We start from the raw sequence: 20,120 nt of genomic DNA, 5'->3' as shown, positions 1-20,120 counted from the left end.
GAGAGGAAAATTTAACATACAAATGTGTATGTTAAGCAAGATACTCCCAAGCAGTCACTAGGCCAAAGAAGCTATCACAAGAGAAATTAGAAAATAATTTGAAGGAATAAAAATGAAAATACAACAGACCAAAACTTATGAAATATGATCAAAGCAGTGCTTGGAGAGAAATTCATAGCTATAAATGTTATAAAACAATAAAGACCTCAAATAGCAATAAACTGATATTCCACCTAAAGACACCAGAAAAAGAAAACTAAATAAAAAGCAAGCAGAAGGAATGAAAAAATATAGCAGAGAGAAAGTTAGTGAAATAGTCTATAGAGCAAAACCAAAAGCTGGCTGAAACCAAATGAAACCAAAAGCTGGTTCTTCAAACAGGCCAACAAAACTGACAAACCTTTATCTAGAGTGACCAAGGGAAAAAGACAAAGAACCAAAATCAGAAATTAATGAGGGGTGTGTGTGCTCAGTTATTCAGTCGTGTCCAGCTCTTTTTGACCCCATGGACTGTAGCTCGCCAGGCTCTTCTGTCCATGGGATTTTTCTGGCAAGAATCCTGGAGTAGGTTGCCATTTCCTCCTCCAGGGGATCTTCCCCACCCAGGGATTAAACCTGTGTGTCTTGCATCTCCTGCATTAGCAGGCAGGTTCTTTACCACTGTGCCACCTGGGAAGTCCTGAATGAGGGGACATCACCACAAAGCTTACAAAAATAAAATGGAAAAGAGAAAAATATAAACAACTATATGCCATAAACTAGATAATTTAGGTAAAATGGAAAAATTCTGGAAAGACACAAACTCCTAAACTGATTCAAGATAGAAATTAAATATGAATACATCTACAACAAGAAACTGAGCTGGAAATTTAAAAATCTGACATAAATAAAGTCCAGGCCAGATGGTTTTAATGGTGAATTCTACCATATATTTAAAGAATTTTTTATAAATTCTTCCCCAAAATTAGAAGGAAATATTCCCCAACTCATTCTATGAAGCCAGAACCACCCTGATACCAAAACCAGATAAAGATAGTACAAGAAAACTACAGACCAGTGTCTTTGATGATACAGACACACAAATCCACAACAAAACTAGTGAACCAAATCCAGCAACGTATAACATAAAGAAAGATTATACACCATGACTAAGTGGGATTTACCCAGGAATAAAATGAACTGTTTATCTACAAATCAACCTTTGTTCTCTGAGCTCCCTGAGAGCAAGGGTGACAGTTTATGCATCTGCATACCCTCAGTCACACACCAAGAACAGATGCATGTATTATGAACAGCACAGCTACCCAACTCCACTTTTTCTTTAAATCGCTTTATTTGCGTTGCGCCAACTTTATCTGGCACTATGAATTCATTCGTTCCCTGCCATGTCCACCATGCTCACGGACAAGGGAACACTCTAACAGGCCTTCAACAAATATTGGTGGGATTAATAACAGCAACGACAGAACTGTTAAAACATTCTAGTGTCAACTCCTAAGGAGCAAGACATCACCCACCTGAGTTCTTCAGGTTTTCCGGTACTTGCTGACAGAAAAGAGAAAACATCCCATTAGTTTCCCTCCAACATGATAAACTGCTTTACCACTTATTAGTATTATTTCTTTTAACTTTCTGTCCCACAGCACAGCATGCAAGATCTTAGTTCTTCAACTAGGGACTGAACCCGTGCCCCCTGCACGGGAAGCACACTGGCCCACCAAGGGAAGTGCCTACAAAAGCAAATCTTGATTAACTGCTTTGTAAGCTACTTTCCACTGTACTTAAAAATCTTCATTTCACAAAAGGTGTTCTGGGGTTCATGCCATTAAAGTGCATAATAACAATTATTTCCAATTTTTAAATAAGGCAATAAAATAAGTATACATTAAAAAAAGAAAAGAATCATCTGCAAGCCTCTAGAATAAGCTGATAGTGAAAAATCATCAATGGAGTCTATGAGGTATTTAAGGATATTAAACAAACTGAAATGGTTTTATTTATAGCTACATATTACTTAGTTTATAGGTACATCAAAACATATGACTATAAGTCAGTTTTTTGAAAAAACTGATACTGCCAACATCAGGTCATGGCAATTATTTCTAACTCTGACACTGGACATACTTAAAATGCAATCTAGGGACTTCCCTGGTGGTCCAGTGGCTGGGACTCTGTGTTCCCAATGCAGGGGGCCCGGGTTTGAGCCCTAGTCAGGGAACTAGATCCCACATGCTGCAACTAAGAATTCACACACTGCAACTGAAAGTCACACATGCCGCCAACAGGGATTGAGGACCCGCGTGCCACAACCAAGACTCAGCACTGCCAAACAAATGATTTTTAAAAATTCAACTCTGATTTGAAAACAATCGCAAGTTTTAGCTTACTGGTCAAAGTAAACCATTCTTTGTATTATATAACTAAAGTAACAAACCACAAGGAACATTTATGAATTTGGAAACATCTATGTACCATGTACACTGATGATTAGATATAAAAATTACACTTAACAGAATCTTTAATATTTTAACACAATACAAAATAATCTGTACTTAAAATTTATTCATCATATACCAATGTTTTAAAAAATACTTAAGGGAGATCTGAAAGTCACAAAGGGAGGGAAGATGTTGCTCTACAGAAGAACTAAAAGAGTAAGAACAAAAACTGAACACAAACTTGGCACAGTGTCTGAGCAGTGATTAGCTTCAAGTTTAATCTCAGCAACAGTATAGGCAGTTTTACCCCTTGTATTTTTTAGAACTGATTATGCCAGGAGCAAATGCAATTATTTAAATTAAGAGTATTTTAGCACTCTGATATAACAGAGGTAAGACTGAGACATCTTCCCCTCCAATACAGCACAAGATAAACTGTCAGAAAGAACAGTCCTTGGAAAACAGGACTGCATTTCACCTTTCACTTGCAGAGTTCGTCGAGAATACCGTTTGCTGGGTCTTCTTTCAAAGGATGTTGATCTTCTTGCTTTATTGGTCTTAGTGGTCTGATACTCAGTTTTCCCACTAAAATAAATGAGACATTTAACAGGAACAAGAGAATTTCAGGCTTGCAGTAACCAGATACACGAAAACAATAGAAAGTCTATCCTGAGGTTTTCCTTAAAAGAACCTTCCTGAACTTTATCAAGATAGTCTTGATGACTCTCTTTATCACACCATTCTTTTCACTCTTCAGGCTTGTGTGAAAGATGCAACACAACTTATGTTGTTTTTTCCTAATTATGCACATCACCTAAGAACATAATAAGTGAGTTTGAAATATCTGTGCTTTTATGGAACTCCTCTCTTTCCCACCCACACTCCTCAATGCAAGATGTACAATTAACTCAAGATTTTCCATTAGTTTTTCTAATTGTGATATGTTTTTCAGAAGACTTTTTCAGAAATATTAAAACTATTTTAATATTTGATACTTATCTTCATTGCCATTTAAATTCTGCCAAGAAAATGCCCCCCCTGCTTAATGTAAGTAAAATAGAAGCTTTCTTACATGAATTCCACATACAGTCAACTTGCCACATTACTGATATCCATTCCTTCTTTAAATCACACTGAAACATGCTGAAATCATGCTCACCATCAATAAGCTACTCTGAGTAAACCAAAATGTTTCTAGCTTATGACTAACAAACATGGAATATGCAAGAACAATGGAACATCAGGTTTATAAGGACCAGAAATATTATCCAGATTAATATCCCACTAGAACACCATACCCATTTTCTACATGGTATCCAGCTGCTGGATAAAGACTCCTTAAAACTCCTGCTACGTGGATTTAAACTAGGGGTTAATAAATATATAAAGCAAACATCAGTGTTCATCAACAGATAAAAGGATAAGGACGATGTAGTAGATGTACACACAGACTGTTACTCAGCCTTAAAGAAGAATGGAACAATGCCATCTGCAGCACCATGGGGGACCTGAAGGGCATTACGCTACGTGAAGTCAGTCAGAAAGAGAACGATACTGTATGACAGCACTTACACGTGGAATCTAAAAAATAAACTAGTGACCAGAACAGACTCACAGACACAGAGAACAAACTAGTGGCTACTGGCGGGGAGAGGGAAGGGAGGTGGGGCAAAAGACGAGTAGAGGACTAAGAGGTACAAACCACCAGGCATAAAATGAACAAGCTGCAAGGATACAGCACACAACACAGGCAATATGCCCAATATTTTACATAACTAAACTTTTTTAACAGGAAAAATTCTGTTAAATTACTCCTTTAAAAAAAGAAAAAAGAAAAGAAAACATCAAGAGGGATATGAAATCCATTATACCTTTACAATACTTTTTCAGGAAATTACAACCAATAACAATATATACCATTTTTTCTTTGATTTTGGCCAATGAAAAACACTGGCAAACTGATTCATCTTTCTATGCCCTAGCTTCCACATCTGCAAATGAGGAACTGGGCTACATTTTCTGGCCTCTATGAAATTATGAAAGATACAGCAAGTAGCCACAAACATTCACCTGTATCTAAACCGTGATCCTAATCGAATAAATCCTGAGCGATGAGAACTCTTTTGGACAGGGCCTCGCAGCCGGAAGAAGGCATGATGCTCCACAGCACATTTCCATAAATGTTTGCATGCTTTGGGATGATCCAGTCTAAAGACAAACGTATGCTCCTGCTCCTTGCCCTGAAAAAGAAACGATGTTAACAGAAATAATTATTAACTTGGATACTCTTGTCGCCTGTTATTCAGCTACAAATATAACCACAGCAATATCAAAAGTCAAATACTAATGAAGCACCTGGTTTGCTTCCTGAAACTCTGACACTCTCTAGAGTCACCTACAGAGACAGGCAGAGTTAAAATCAAACTGTTCATTTTCTCAGCCAATATAAAATTATTCCCAAGAGTTTCCTCTCTAGTTACACGATCTCATTTCTCAGAGATATTAAATGAACCTTTCTCTGCCATACTTCAGGATAAATGAATGTATAATTATAATTAAAAGGTTCACATAAGATATGGCAATATACCTAAGAGCCTTAAAAATGGCCACATTCCTGGTCCTAGTAACCATACTCACAGGAATCAAATTATACTAGTTAATATTCATAGCCACTTTTCTAAGAATTTCACATGAATTGTCTCAATGAGTAGATACTATCATTAGCTCCATTTTACAGATAAGGAAACTGAGGATCAAGAAATTAAGCCCAATGTCACAAAGTTAGTAAGAAAAGAAACTAGACTTTGAATCTAACCACTGAGACACCCGCACCTACATTTATAACAACTAAGCTATACTGTGTCTCCAGGGGAAAAGACTCTCAAAACCAAAATTTACACCCCAAGATTTTCTTCAATCTCATTTATAAAAGTAAAAGCTGGCATAAAACCCTAATTGTTCAAAACATGAGAAAAGTAATCAAGTAAACAATAACATTATTTTAAAAGTACACAGATAGATAAATGAATAAAAGATAAATGAACTAATGCACTACTGGTGATTCATGTTGCAGAATATGATACATAGGTTAAAGTGAATGAACTAGAACTACATGGCTACAGATGCTTAGGTAAAATAAGCAAGCTGCAAAAAAAAAAAAATCCCCAACTTAATGTATATATGCAATATACATATATATGCAGATTTCTAAAACGTTCTACCATGTATCATGATGTGGTTATATTTACAAAAGGTTAGAAAATATGAGACTGATACCCTGAAAGAATGAGGAAGAAAGGGACAAGCTTTGGCTTAGACCTTAGCTGTATCAAATATACTTTTATTAATTTATCAGTTCTAAAAGGGATCTGAAGTAGCAATGCCAAAAATGTTAAATTAAAGTGAGTAAAATGGTTAACAGTTTCAATTATACTTTTCAGTATATTTTTGAATATTCTGTCATTTAAAAATACTTCATAAACTTTATACACAGTTTCTTAATAACCTTGATACAGGCAGAGATCCTTATACTTTAAGACACAAAACATACATTGGTCACAAAGGAAAAAATGTATAAACTACATTTCATTAAAATTACAATCTTTTTTATCCAAAGGATACTAATAAAGGAGTCAAAAGGCAAACCAAGGTGAAGATAGTTACAACATATACATCTGACAAAGAAATGAGGCCCAGATAGAAAAAGAACTTCCTTAGTGAGAGGAAAAATACATGACACAACAGAAAAACAAATGAAAAACTTAAACAGGCATTTCATTAAAAAGAATATCCAAACATGCAACAAATATAAGTAAGTGCTATACTGAAACTGTCATCAAGTAAAACCCTAAAATAATTCCTCTACCAGAATGGATGAAATGAGAAAGAGAACACTGAACACAAGCCAAAGAAGAACAGATTAAACCATCACACATTTCAGGTGGGAGAGTGGCTCACTTGTGTCAACACCGGCACACAGTCCAGCTGTTTCCATAAAAGCCAAACAGATGCACATCCCGTGGCTCAGGGTAGCACTCTTCTCCCCAGCCAAAAATTTAAAAAAAACCTCAAATGTCCATCAGCAGCAGGATGGATAAATATTGGTCTATTCATGTAACTGTACACTACTCAACAGTAGGAATGAGCCAACTACAGTCACCTCCTACAGCAGGGCTGAAAGCTCAGAATCACAGCCCTGAAATACAGAAGGAAGACTCAAAGAGAACAGTCAGTCAGGTGTCATTTATACCAAGTTCAAAAGTCAGGTGAGTGGTTACCCTTGGTCAACTGGACCTGGAGTGGCACACAAGGGAAATCCCCTAATTCTGCTGGAATTCTATTTTCTCACCCTGGTACTGGTCATAAAAGTGTACATAAAAACTCAACAAGCTGTACATTTATTCTTAAACTTTTTTGAATGGAGGTTATATTTCAATGAAATGTACCAACAAAATCTACACAAAGGAAAAAAAAAAAAGAGAGAGAGAATGTCTTTCTCAAGACAGGGAAAAGCCTTCTGTGACATAAAACCCTGGATCCATAAAAGATGAATATATTCACCTATTTAAAAACTCTTAAAGTGCATGACAAACCCCACAATAAGCACTGTTAAAGGACAAACAACTATTAGATAAACTATTTATAATGTCAGTGACAAACAGTAAAACTGTAAGAAAAAAGCCAATAACCCAGAAGAAAAATGGGCAAAAAAGGAAATCAAGTAATTCAAATGTATAACAAGATGTTCAGTATCACTCATAAACCCAGAAATAAAATTTAACCCTACAATGAAATTCCATTTTTTTTTAACCTTTCAGATACAAACGTGATTAATTCCCTCCTGGAGGTAAGCCTGAACACTAAGAACTATGTGAGCGGGTAGGATCGCTGTGCACCCAGGACAAACACACGTGACCATTCGGTCCCACCAATCCCCCTTAAGGAAGTTATCTTACAGATGCTCACCAATGTGTAAATTATACGCGGCTAATAAACAGTGAATAATGTCACTTAACGGATAACTGATTAAATAAGAGTGCACCTTATACTAGAACACTATGCATATAGATACTCACCAATGTATAAATTATACTCAGCTAATGAACAGTGAATAATGTCACTTAACGGATAACTGATTAAATAAGAGTGCACCATATACTAGAACACTATGCATTTTAGTTTGCTTTTATAAGAATGGAGAACAACTTTACATATTGATACAGAAAGCATTCCAAGTCAGAACATAAAGTTTAAAAAAGATAAGCAGGAACACATAAGCATGGCGACCTCTGCACAGAAATGACACACACATTTGCTTGTGTATAAAACACCCTCAAAAAGATATCCTAGAAGTTAACAATGTATTAGATTAAATCTGAAATTCCATCAATTCTAAGATGTACAATTATTTTATGGCCCAAAAAGAACAAGTATCACCAATTAAACTATGACCATATTCTTTATCATATAGAACTGTACCTTATTCTTCTTGAGTGATTCTTTTAGATTTAGATACAAATATCATTTAATCACATCTGTGCTTAAAAGGAAAATATTTGTAAAATAGATGGTCTTTAGATGTGAAACCTGACTCTTCTGAAGCATTTTCAACTCATTTGTCAATAAATGCTCGATTACTGTCTCTGATATTCCTCCAAGCTGTGTGACAGGGTAATCCTTTGCATGTATCTCAGTAATACAACTGAAAACTTTCCAAAAACCTGGAGTTGTTTTATCTAATTTTCAGGGTCTCCTTTTTTCAGGTTCTGCTAAGTAGCCCTACTCACACTTTACTGAGCATACAGATCTTTTTAACATTTGACCTGTCTGCTTTTATTTATATCTGTCTATATATTTCCAATGTATTACTTGGCATGCAATAAAGTTATTTTTATTTACTCATAATTCTGTGGCTTTTGAAAATGCACAGAATCATGCAACCACCACCCAAATCAGGATACAGAATAGTTCTGAAGCCCCAAATTCCTCATGCCGTTTCTCTGCAGTCAAGCCTCCTCACACACCCAGCCCCAAGGATCAGTGAGTGACTCCCTACTCCTGTAAGGGCTGCCTTTCCTAGACTGTCACAGAATGAATCATACCGTCATAATCTTTTAATCAGGCTTCTTACTCTTTGCACAACTCATTTAGATTCATTCATGTTGTTATGAGTTTATCAATTAGGAACTAGACTTAACTGAAAAACAGATAATCCTTAGTATAGAAGGCTTTATTAAAAAATATTATTAGGTACATCTTTCTGATTAATCTTTTTGATCAGGAACTAAAGGCACAAAGCCATTTAGTTATAATTTTTATACACTTGAGATACACACTCATCAACAAAGGAACAAGAATAGTCTTTATTTATTCTTTAATCTTAAAGACAGAAAACTATAGTTTGAAGATGGTGTGACATAAAGCAAGGAATTACGTTATTAATTATACTAAGTTTCCCCTTTTAGAGAATTAAGTTACCATATAACACAGTCACTGTTAAATATGTAATACAATATAATTCCTACCTGATCATCATCTTCTACAACCACCAATGTTAGTTTATTCTTCTTAAAATCCAATCTGGTTATCTTGGGCCTATAACAATATGAGCATAACAGTCAGATTTCAAATAAATGTCCTAGAAGTTTAAAAATTTGCTGTTACTTCAAGTACACTGATCATCTAACTTCTGAATTGAAAGCTGGTAGAGGGTAAACATAACCTGTACTGCTCAGCAAAAACATCTCCAATCTAAAAAATAGTCAAGAGACCAGAAAAAAATTTCAAAAGCAATACCTTTGGCAAAACTTATGCTGCATATATATAAGACATTAAAAGGGTTAAGGAAAAAATAAACTGAAGAAACATATATATATATATATATATATATATATACACACACACATATATATACACACATGCACCATATATATCCACAGGTTCCTATTATGGTAGAAGAAACTCTCCAAGCCTAATAATGCTACAGCAGCAGCACACCAAGTGGATGCAGGAAGAAAGAGAAAAGCTTTCTAAAGGCCTTAAAAAACCCAGATTACTGATTTTCAGTTCTTTTCTATAGCCACTTTATGGTCAAAGACATCTTTAATTTAAAAAATAAAAAACGTAAACCTCACTTCATGGCCTACTTTCCAACCCATCTCCCCCTGTACTAAAATCCTAAGCAACCCACCAAACTTATCTGTGTGCTTCTATGAACTGTGAGTGTGAAAACAATAAGACTCTCACTAATTTTTAAATATACCTTACATAAAATAGAATTGCACAATAGATCCTGTTTACAAAAGCTGTACTAAAACAAGGAGTGAAGAAATGTCATAGGAGAATCTGGCACTTAGGTGTAACAAATTCTTACACAATGCTGAGTAAGTGGCAGGTGCTCTCCCAAGTGTTTTATGTGGTCTATTAATTCAATAGATTTTTATGAGGTAGTACACAAGATGCTCTCCTTATCTCTTGACCTGGAGTTTTTCTGCCATAAGAATGTTTCATCTGCCCCATGGCAGGCTGGAAAGGTCAGAGAGTTAACACATAAAGAACGAGGGAAATACACAGCCCATCAAGGGACAATTATAAAAACGTGTTACATTCAAATCTCCTAGGGAATCTCTAGGAGATGCACACATAAATGAAATACTATCTTCAATTTTTTGAGGGAAAATAATTTTAAATCTAAAAATCCATTCTCAGCCCAATTATCAAGAAAGCACAAAAGAAGACTAAATAATTTTAAGGCATCCAAGGATTAAAATAATTTACCTCTTAAGCGTCACCTGAGGATATATATCAGAAAACAAAAGCAAAGAAAGGAAAATGTGGAAGACAACATAGATTCATAACTGAGGAAACAGGAAAAAGAAGTCCTAAGACAAAGAGCAGCCTGGAAGAGTCAACAGTTACAACTGGAAAAGAGCCATCTCAGGAATTCGAAATAATTTAAGATGCTGGCAAAGATTGAAGGTGGGAGGAGAAGGGGACGACAGAAGATAAGATGGTTGGATGGCATCACCGACTCAATGGACGTGAGTTATGAGTAAACTCCGGGACTTGGTGATGGACAGGGAGGCCGGGAGTGCTGCAGTCCATGGGGTCGCAAAGAGTCGGACACGACTGAGTGACTGAACTGAACTGAAGACGACAAAGGCAGGCCACTTAAAGGGATGTGTGGGATGAGTAAGAGCTAAGGCTCTCGGATAACAAAGGAAACATAATCCCAGTTGAGTTCAAGGATTTCAGAGCTCATCAAGAAAAAGACAGGAGCAAAGACAACAGTATCAACAATAAGCTCTCCTGAGAAGTATCCCTTCATACCGCAGACGTTCCCAAGAAAGCAGCCCAGGCCCCCATGCAGGACAGAAGAAGCAGAAGAAGGTCCCTGAGGAAGGACGGGTGCCAGGGATGGGTTTCTCCCCAGAGAGGCCTCTGAGGCACAGAGCTCCAAATGGCATCAGAGGTGTGGGGGCTCTTAGAGCTACAGGATTTGCTTATCTAGAGCCAGCTAACAGATGTGAAGTGCAGTGTGCAATGAGACATGCAAACCATGCAGCCTCTGAAAGGCTAAACTATTACTTGCTGGCCTATATTTAAAGCAACTGGGTGTGTAAGAATTTGAGTTTGGCACTGGCAGACTTCAAGTGAAGGGTCCTGACGTGCTTTGAAGGAGGAAAGAACAGAGGAACAGACAAACTAGTATATTATACAAGAACCCTCTTCAGCCCCTGCATATAACCCCAGTGTACTACTAAGCTTCACACCAGTTCCAACAAAGACATTATAAAATAAAAACTATTTCCTGATTTTCAGCTTTTAGAAGCAACCAAAAAAAAAAAAGCTAAAGAACTTAATTATGGTTATGAAATCCAAGTAATATCCATCCTTAATGTAAAAGTAACATGCAAATATAATTGAAACATATGGATGACAGAAGCTGGGACTCAGAAAGAGAAGCACAGCTCCAGAGGAGGATAAAAGTATTAGTATCTCCTTCCTATACAGTGAGGGGCAGGATTTCCTGGTAGCTCAGCTAGTGAAGAATTCGTATGCAATGCAGGAGACCCAGGTTCAGTTCCTGGGTAGGGACGCTCTCCTGGAGAAAGGACGGGCACCCACGCCAGTACTCTTGGGCTTCCCTGGTGGCTCAGGCGGTAAAGAACCCATGGGAGAGCCGGGTTCAATCCCTGGATTGGAAGATCCCCTGGAGGAGGGCATGGCAACACACTCCAGTATTCTTGCCTGGACAGAGGAGCCTGGCCGGCCACAGTCCATGGGTCGCAAAGAGTCAGACATGACCAAGTGACTAAGCACAGCACAGCATACAGTGAGGAGCAGGGAGTAAACGGATCCCTGTGGAACAAGAAACACTAAAACAGACACATAACCACATGACAGAGGGCATGTCCATGTCAACAGCTAATACACAGAACCAGATAGTATTTATGCTAAGGTATGTATTTTGGCATATGTTGAAACTAACAGAAAATGCAATTCAGAGTTTTAAAAACTGGCTTGGGGAAGGAGGACTACAGATGAATAGGAGAGAGTTGCAATTCACTTTCAAGCTTGTCAGAACTATGTCCAAATTCTATTTTATGGTCTAACTTCATATAAGTGTTTTTATTCATTTAAAAAACAAAACAACAGTAGTTATCTTTGACATTAACTCTGCTTACCAAAAAAATAAGCCAATTTTGGTCTCTCCTTCAAAAACAAGGACTCCTGTTGGGGTCAGTCCCAAGCTGTAGTCATTCCCATCTCTGGCCTAATTTCAGGGGAGCAACATATGTTAGCTTTATCTGCATAAAACAGGGTTCACATTTTCACAGGACTGTTTTTCTTTTCATACTGAATTATATTAATTACATAGAGGTTAATATTAATGTGAAAGGTGCTTTCAACAATTAAAACATCCAAAATAACATTTTCAGGAAAACTCATGCATATGTAGTTCATTGAGACACTATAGTTTTAAGGTATGTGTTCACTGGAAGACATACAGGTAGTGACACTATCACACCAAATTTCCAGAGTCTTCCCAAATCCTAGTCACTATTTAAATCAGATTTTGAAAAAGACTGCATTTCTGGGAAAATTGAGCTTTTAAAACTAAAAATAACAAATCACTCCATAAGTTATACTAGACTAGAGCTTATCAATGGAGAAGAACAAGGCAACCCACTCCAGTATTCTTGCCTGGAGAAAGAATCCTATGGACAGAAGTTCCCTCAGGCTAAAAGTCAATAGGGTCACAAAGAGTCAGACATGACTGAATAGACTTAGTACGCATGCAGGCACAGCTTATCAAAGTCTCCTCAAGCTACAAATTTTCAACTTTACCTTCTAAATTATTTACAAATTTACAGAGCCTACTCAAGCTTACATGATAAAAGATGATATTAATATGAAGTGAAAGAATAAAAAGTGATTCAAAAACTAAAAAAAAAAGTGATAACTTAAAACCACACACACACCTTTTTGGAAATTGTGGCTGTCTTCTTTCTTATAACAAGTTTTTGTGTGAGACTCTCATCATTCAGTATCTACTCTCAATCTTCATAACCACACATCCAAAGCGCCCAGTATAGTCCCTGCAAATTACACACTCTCCTTCACACCAAGAGATACCATAGCTACTTTGAGTCTTGCAGGAATAACTTCCTTAGAAAGCGCCCCGACACAGAGCTCACCTTGACCACATGCATGTCAACCCCATACATTTCCAGCCACTTGGCTTTGTTCAGATAATTGGTTTCAGCCTGCGCTGGTGTCTGACCCCTGAAATTTAAAAACAACACCTTTTAAGATGATTACAAATATACAAGGAATTCTATGCTAAGTAAGAAAAACAGAAGAAAACAAACATGGAATCACTGTTGTGGTGATGTTAAAAGTACCTGTATTCTTTCCATTTCTCAAATATAGCGAGCTCCATCTCTTCCGTCTGAACAGGCACAAACCTGAACTCAGACACGAGTTCAGGACTGTGCTCAGCAAGGTCGTAGTCTCCCAGTTCAGCTACAAATGGTAAGTTCCACAAGGTTATGTTTTGTTGGTAAGTTTACTTCCTGCTGAATCCTTCTTCAAAACCCACTTATTAATAGAAGATTAGACTTTCTTAAACTACAAGGCATTCATAACACCCAGACCATTACCAAAAATAAATCCATCTTAGACTTGTGACTTATCTGTCTGTATGCACAAATCACAATTGTGCCTAGTAGTATATTTTCAATTAAATGTCTTACTCCTAACTGAGTCATACTGTATGATGCTTAGCTTTTGAAAATCTCTTTTAGCCTTCCACAGAGAAAGAGCTTTTGACTGTATATTGAATAAACAAAAATATTCAGCAATCCTTTAAAAAAAAACAATTAGCTAGCATCAGCGAAGAAGCTATTATGCACAGAACATGACATCAAACATCATTGTAAGATATAATCACTGTCCCCCTGGAATTTTAAATTATTAATCCCAAAGAAATAAAAAAGAAAAGTACTGGATAGTGCAGACACATTTATGCGCCCATCTGTGGTTACCTCTGAACGGGGTTTGGGGATGGAGGGAAAATGATGATTCTCATTTTCTGTTCTTTAGAAAATCTTCCTTTAAAAAATATTTTACTTATATTAAATTAAAACACTTCAATTTTGATAAAAAATTCGGCCATGGAGAGAAAAAGTACATGAGTCCTACTTTGAGATAATCATAAAAATGGTAATAACTGTTTACCAAGCATCTACTTTACACAATAGTCATATTGCAGACATACTGTCATTTAACTTCACAACAACCTTGGAAAATATTCTCACCCCCACTTCACTGCTAAAGAAATTGCTCTTCTGCCTAGAACATAAGTTTGTTTTTTCTTTTTAACTTTTTATTTTATGTTGGAGTATAGCCAATTAACAATGCTGTGCTAGTTTCTGGCAGACAGCAGTGACTTAGCCATACATGTACATGTACCCATTCTCCCCCAGACGCCCCTGCCTCTAGGCTGCCACCTAACGCTGAGCAGAGGTCCCTGTGTTATCCAGTAGATCCTTGTTGGTTGTTCATTTCAAATACAGCAGTGTGTACACGGACCCCAAACTCCCTAACTATCCCTTCCTCCATTCACCCCCTCCTGGCAACATAAGTAGAACACAGGTTCTTTAAAAGCCCCAAACTAAATCTGCTACATAATGCTGTTCAGGATATACACTAATACGGTGTAGAAAAACTAAGCTTGAGTGTGTGATAAAACTGACAAAGATTATTCTGATAAAACAGAAAACCATATATGAGGGCTTCTATGGTGGGCCTTAACGACTCCACACTTCCACTGCAGGGAGCACAGGTTCGATCCTTGATTGGGGAAGTTTCACGTGCCACAAGGTGTGGGCAAAAAAAAAGTCATAAACAAGAAGCAAGGAGCTAATTTTATGAAGAGTGAGTAACACTTCAGTTAATTTACTCTTAAGGACCTTAATAATCAGTAGGATTTGGTAACCTATTAGACACAGGACAACGAGGTGCATAAGACACAGTATGAAGTTTCGAGGAATCACAAAAACAACTGCACCACGCCCACTCTGCAGCCACAGTGTCAGGTGAGTATGAGCAGCTCTCCTCGGAGGCCCTGAGGGCTGCCCGTATTTGTGCCAATAAGTACATGGCGAAAAGCTGTGGCAAAGACGGTTTTCACATCGGAGTGGGCTCCATCCCTTGCACCATGCTGTCCTGCACTGGAGCTGATAAGCTCCAGACAGGCATGCAGGGTACCTTTGGAAAGCCCAGGGCACAGAGGCTAGGGTCCACATTGGCCAAATCATAATGTCAAGCTGCAGAACACGGAGCTTGAGATTGAGGCCCTACTGAGAGGCAAGTTCAAGTTTCTTGGCTTCTAATAGATCCACATCTCCAAGAAGGTGTATTTACTAAGTTTAATATGGATGAATTTGAAAATACAGCTCATCCCAGATAGCTGTGGGGTCAAATACATCCCTAATTGTGACCCCCTGGACAAATGGTGGGCCCTGCACTCATGAGAGCCCTGGCACTGTCCCCTCCTTACTCGTGTCCACTCCTGTCTCCCGCCCAAAAAAAATGGTAACCATGGATAAAAGAGAAAGTAAGAAAGAGATTTTATTTAGGGAAAAAAATATAAATAGGGTTAAGAGACAATATAACAGAGCTATATGCATGAATCAGACAGTAAATATTTAGTGAGCATTACTTTAAGTGTTTTGTTAAACACACAAACATGCACAAAGATCATTTTCAAGAAGTATAAACTTTGGCTGCCATGAAACTTACAAAATGAGACACAGAATGTATGAAGCCATAAGTGATGGAACACAGATATTGAAAATGACAGCTTTTCTATAGATCTGAGAGTTTCAGAATTCTCACACAGCAATTAGTAGAACATTAAAAATGTGCTTTCAAAAAATGATGCGTGCAATTATGCACTGTGATCATTACAGTTCTAAAGGTACAGCACTTCCAAATAGTATCCATTCAACATTGCAGCAAGAATGTTTCTCTCCAGCAAGAGAAAACAAATTTTAGTCTGTAGACAGACTACAATTTACATTAGCAGCAAATTTCTGAAGTACAGAAATTTCTTTCAGCCACCAATTACTCTATCAACAGAAAAATATGCTTTCCAAAATAGAAGTACAAAATTAGCAGATTAGGTTTACCATAAAACATGAAAATTTAGTCTATTAGCCATACAATGGAAAATAAATACTACTGATTTAGAGAGGTTGGGGATAATACAGAATCACCCCCCAAAAAGCATAAAATTATTAATGTCTTAATTATTAAATATTATTTTCATTCTAGTATATACAGATACTCCAGCCAAAATGTTTCTTTCCATTTTATCAACAAAGGCAAATTATAAATGCCTAAAATGCCAATTTTTTCAGAAGAAAAATGCCTAAGTTTAACAAATATTTGATCAGTGTAACAAGGTACAAAAGGGTAAGTTTTTCATTAATCTCATTGACTAGAAAACACTTTTAAAAAAATTCTTACAATAACCATCAGGAACTTCTAAATACATGCTAGTATTTCTTTTCATGGACTGATTCTTAAGAATAAGACAAAAGTAAGCAGGCCAGGTGGCGACAGCAACAATTTACTCATACATCATGCATTCTTTCTAAAAAGAAAAAATTTGCTGAGGGTCCAACCATATCATGTATTGAATTATCAAGTAGACTGCAAATTCTGCTTGAAAATACTATTGGACAGAAACGTAGCAAATAAATGGAAGGAAAAGAAGGCACTGCTCTGAAACAAGGGAGTCAGAGCTGGATACTGATGCAAGATTACACAAACACAGGTGTTTCTTTTCTGGCATGTCACTGTGAATCTTCTGAGAGGCTTCAAACACACACAAAGAAGAATTATGCTTCACTCTTAACAGTGAACATAAAAACTGCTTACCTTGCAAGTTATAAGCTGCCAACTGAACCGCTGTATCAAAGGGACACTCTAATCTGAGACCAAAACATAAATGTGTTAAATGAGCCAATGTCACAACCCCTGTTTTATGATAAATGGAAATAAGACATACTTTATGTTGACTGCTTCTTTTTCATATTTAACTATGAACTTATTTTTTCAACTACTCAAGAAAACATGGTTTACCTTAAACTAATACTCACTTTCCACTGAGAATATCTTGTTTTAACTGAAGAACAAATAAATACCTAAGAAAAATAAAAGGCACAAATTTTACTAAACAGAACAATCTACCGTGAAAAATAATCCTGCCCTTCTAATTTGAGAAGAAACATTCTAAACTACAAAACTTTACCCACAATAAAGTCTATAAAGGAAAAAGAATATGAAACAAGGGGCATTCAACACCAGAAGGAAGCACTGGAGTTCAGGACACTCTCAAAAGACAAGGTTTAAAGCAAATTCGTTGAGAATGAACTCTGTGATCTGACAACACAGCCGCCTCATAAGTAAAGGGATACAGCTACATGCACACAGATGGCAGCTACGCTCTTACCCATCAGGAGAATATTCCAGAGGAAACCCTTCTACTGGGATTCAGCAATTCAATTTTTTACTTAATAAAAGTAGTACATGTGCATGAGTCACAGAAATACAATATAGACTCAATGGATAAATACTAAGGCAAGACAAAATAAAAATAAGTTTCTGTAACTTATCTAAAGTTATTTAAGACCATTCAAGAGAAATCAGGATTCAATATTTTCATTACTCAATGGTATGTCAATAAAGAAAGTCAGGAGCCAACCTGAAATAACTCTCAGTGGCGAAAAATAGATAATTTTGAATATTAATAAACATAAAAAGGTAATATATTAAAACACGACAGCCCTGTTATTCATGAGTTGATAGTGATACTTCAGAACTCACTAGTTACTTTTGCAGGATGTTAGAGAACCAACTGTTTATTTTGAAAATTGGTAAATAAAGGAAAACATCCTACACTTAAAAAAACACTGTCTCAAAATGAAATTCACTTGTCAGGTCTCCTGTTACCAGGACAAAGTATCCATTTCATAAGCTGTCTGTAAAACTGAAGGAATTAATGAGGTAATCTTCCAACATCTTTAGCTAGTCTACCTGAAACTAGACTCTTGTATATAACTCTAGATAGTGGTCTTACCGGGTCAGCTCTTCACGAAGGTTATTTGGTTCTGAGGAATAAAACTTAACTCGAAGATGCAGACAATAGGGTGAACCAACTGCCATTAAAAGAAAAGGGGGGGGGGGGGTAATTTTTTCAATACAGCTATTTAAATAGGATTTTCAGTCAGTAAACTTGTCAAAAATCTACTGAAGTGGACAGAAGAGACTAGATTATTGCAGCAATAATTGAGGTTACACTGTAGGCTTAAGCCTAACACAATCAGTAGACTTTTTAAATGTCCCAACCACCATGTCACATCACCTGTCCTCCCAAGAACAGACAGCTCCAGATGAATTCCAAAAGTTTAGGGGCAAATGTGTCAAATAAAAAAGTCTTGACTGTGTACACTAACAGCCCTACGCAGCTGCTGAGCTGTATTTCTTGAGAGCAAAGAGAGCACGTGTTGTTAACTGAACATGGCAAATTCACTCACATTCTTTCCAATTCACTTCAGCACTTCACTAACCTCTATATTATCAGAGATCCCATTATTTTGTAAAAAGAGTTGAGGTGCCCTAAAATCTGATGGATTTTTCTACAAAAAAACATGATGGACTATGGATTGGACACTGGTATTTTTCCCTACCGCTAGGAATAATACTAACATTTTATGTGAATAACTTCTTTTCATTAGTCTTAATAACAAAAAAAAAGTTACAGCCTTAAAGTCTCAAAATACTTTCTAAAGCAGGGCAGATACCAAACAGAGAAATTCCAATGTAAATAACTACTAAACAGAAGTTAAGCATCTCATGGGAACTCAATCTCATTTCCAAACTGCAAGCCTTTGTCCTAGAAACAAACTACAAACAAACAAACCACGTGAATCTAGATTACCATCACCCCTACATAATTTAAGGAGTGTGTCAATATATCAGATTGAAATTATTTTTACAAAAATGGAGATGCTAAGAAGCTCATCAGAAACAGGATTTATGTCCCAACTATGAGAAACCAGTTTCTAATATGCAATTATATATAATTCAGTTTCCAATTTTTTTTCAAAAAATTTTCAACACTTACTTTTTACTTGTTTTTTGATGCTTTTTGTACCATCCAACCAATGCTGAAAACAAAAACAAAAAGTGAGCTGTTAAGCCGAGAGAGAATTTAACATTTTAATTACTACAAGTTAATTTTCATCATGCTTTTGCTGAAGGAAATATTTCACTAGAGAAAAACAGCAGTGAGACTAAAAATTGGGGTGCAGGTGAATGCTAATCTACTTATCCATAACACAGAAACATAGGACACATATGAACAAAAGACCTACAATCAGATACATGACTTCTTAAAAACATTTCATGTGCTCTTAGTAATAAAGATGGTATTTTTAATTTTGCCCTCAGTTTTTCTCACTGTTCCCAAAAAAGAGGACCCTTTCAAAACTGGTAAAATTATAAGTATATATCATCATTTTCTAATTCTTAGTTCACTTTTGTAATAAAACTATGACATTTATTAACAGAGCATAACCCCAAGTTAGGTGAAATAACAATTTTACTTATTAGAAATAGATACTACTAAAGTAGTAGTCGTTGCAAAAGCTTACACTATAAAATTAGATCTTTCTCACAACCAAGACCCTATTAAACAAGCAGTCTTTGCTCCTTTGCTTTACCAAAAAAAAAAAAAAAGTAAGTCTTGATTTCTGTAACCTTTTCACTCTGAAACACAGAAAACACAAACAGATGTAAGAAGCAATTCCAGAGACTTGCACTGATAAACCATTCCTAGCCCACTTCCTACAATTAATGCCTTTACACTAACAGGGACAGGACATACTCATCCCAATAAGATACACATGACTGTGTTCTCTTCAGTATGCTACAGTCCCACGCACCCTAAACCAAAGGAGTGCTCTTGTGACACAGTTCACAGAGCTACGAAATCCAGTCAGAACCGCAGACAGGCCAAGCATGGGCAAACAAGACTTCATTGTTAACAGACTTGTAACTATTTGCTTCTCTTGCCAATTATTTGCCTAGCCTCTTCTCCCCCTTCTC

General features: G+C 36.6%; 1 protein-coding gene across 6 annotated transcripts in view; it reads right to left on the bottom strand.

Annotated features, from left to right (window-relative positions):
- Window positions 1-20,120, bottom strand: part of EPB41L5 (erythrocyte membrane protein band 4.1 like 5) — a 159,071-nt gene that overhangs the window by 90,796 nt on the left and 48,155 nt on the right. For all 6 annotated transcript variants that reach the window (XM_070476323.1, XM_070476324.1, XM_070476325.1 and 3 more), the window contains 11 exons: window positions 19,138-19,180; window positions 18,091-18,169; window positions 17,111-17,155; window positions 16,890-16,942; window positions 13,346-13,466; window positions 13,139-13,226; window positions 12,125-12,213; window positions 8,963-9,032; window positions 4,509-4,678; window positions 2,917-3,023; window positions 1,518-1,545 (listed from right to left, as the gene is read on the bottom strand). In XM_070476323.1, coding sequence (XP_070332424.1) covers window positions 1,518-1,545; window positions 2,917-3,023; window positions 4,509-4,678; window positions 8,963-9,032; window positions 12,125-12,213; window positions 13,139-13,226; window positions 13,346-13,466; window positions 16,890-16,942; window positions 17,111-17,155; window positions 18,091-18,169; window positions 19,138-19,180 — 893 coding nt within the window. The remainder of the gene's footprint in view (window positions 1-1,517; window positions 1,546-2,916; window positions 3,024-4,508; window positions 4,679-8,962; window positions 9,033-12,124; window positions 12,214-13,138; window positions 13,227-13,345; window positions 13,467-16,889; window positions 16,943-17,110; window positions 17,156-18,090; window positions 18,170-19,137; window positions 19,181-20,120) is intronic.

The sequence above is a fragment of the Odocoileus virginianus genome, chromosome 13 (assembly GCF_023699985.2).
Source record: "Odocoileus virginianus isolate 20LAN1187 ecotype Illinois chromosome 13, Ovbor_1.2, whole genome shotgun sequence".
Classification (NCBI taxonomy): Eukaryota; Metazoa; Chordata; class Mammalia; order Artiodactyla; family Cervidae; genus Odocoileus; species Odocoileus virginianus.
Note: the sequence above shows the minus strand (reverse complement) of the source record. Positions and strands in the feature narration are given on the sequence as shown.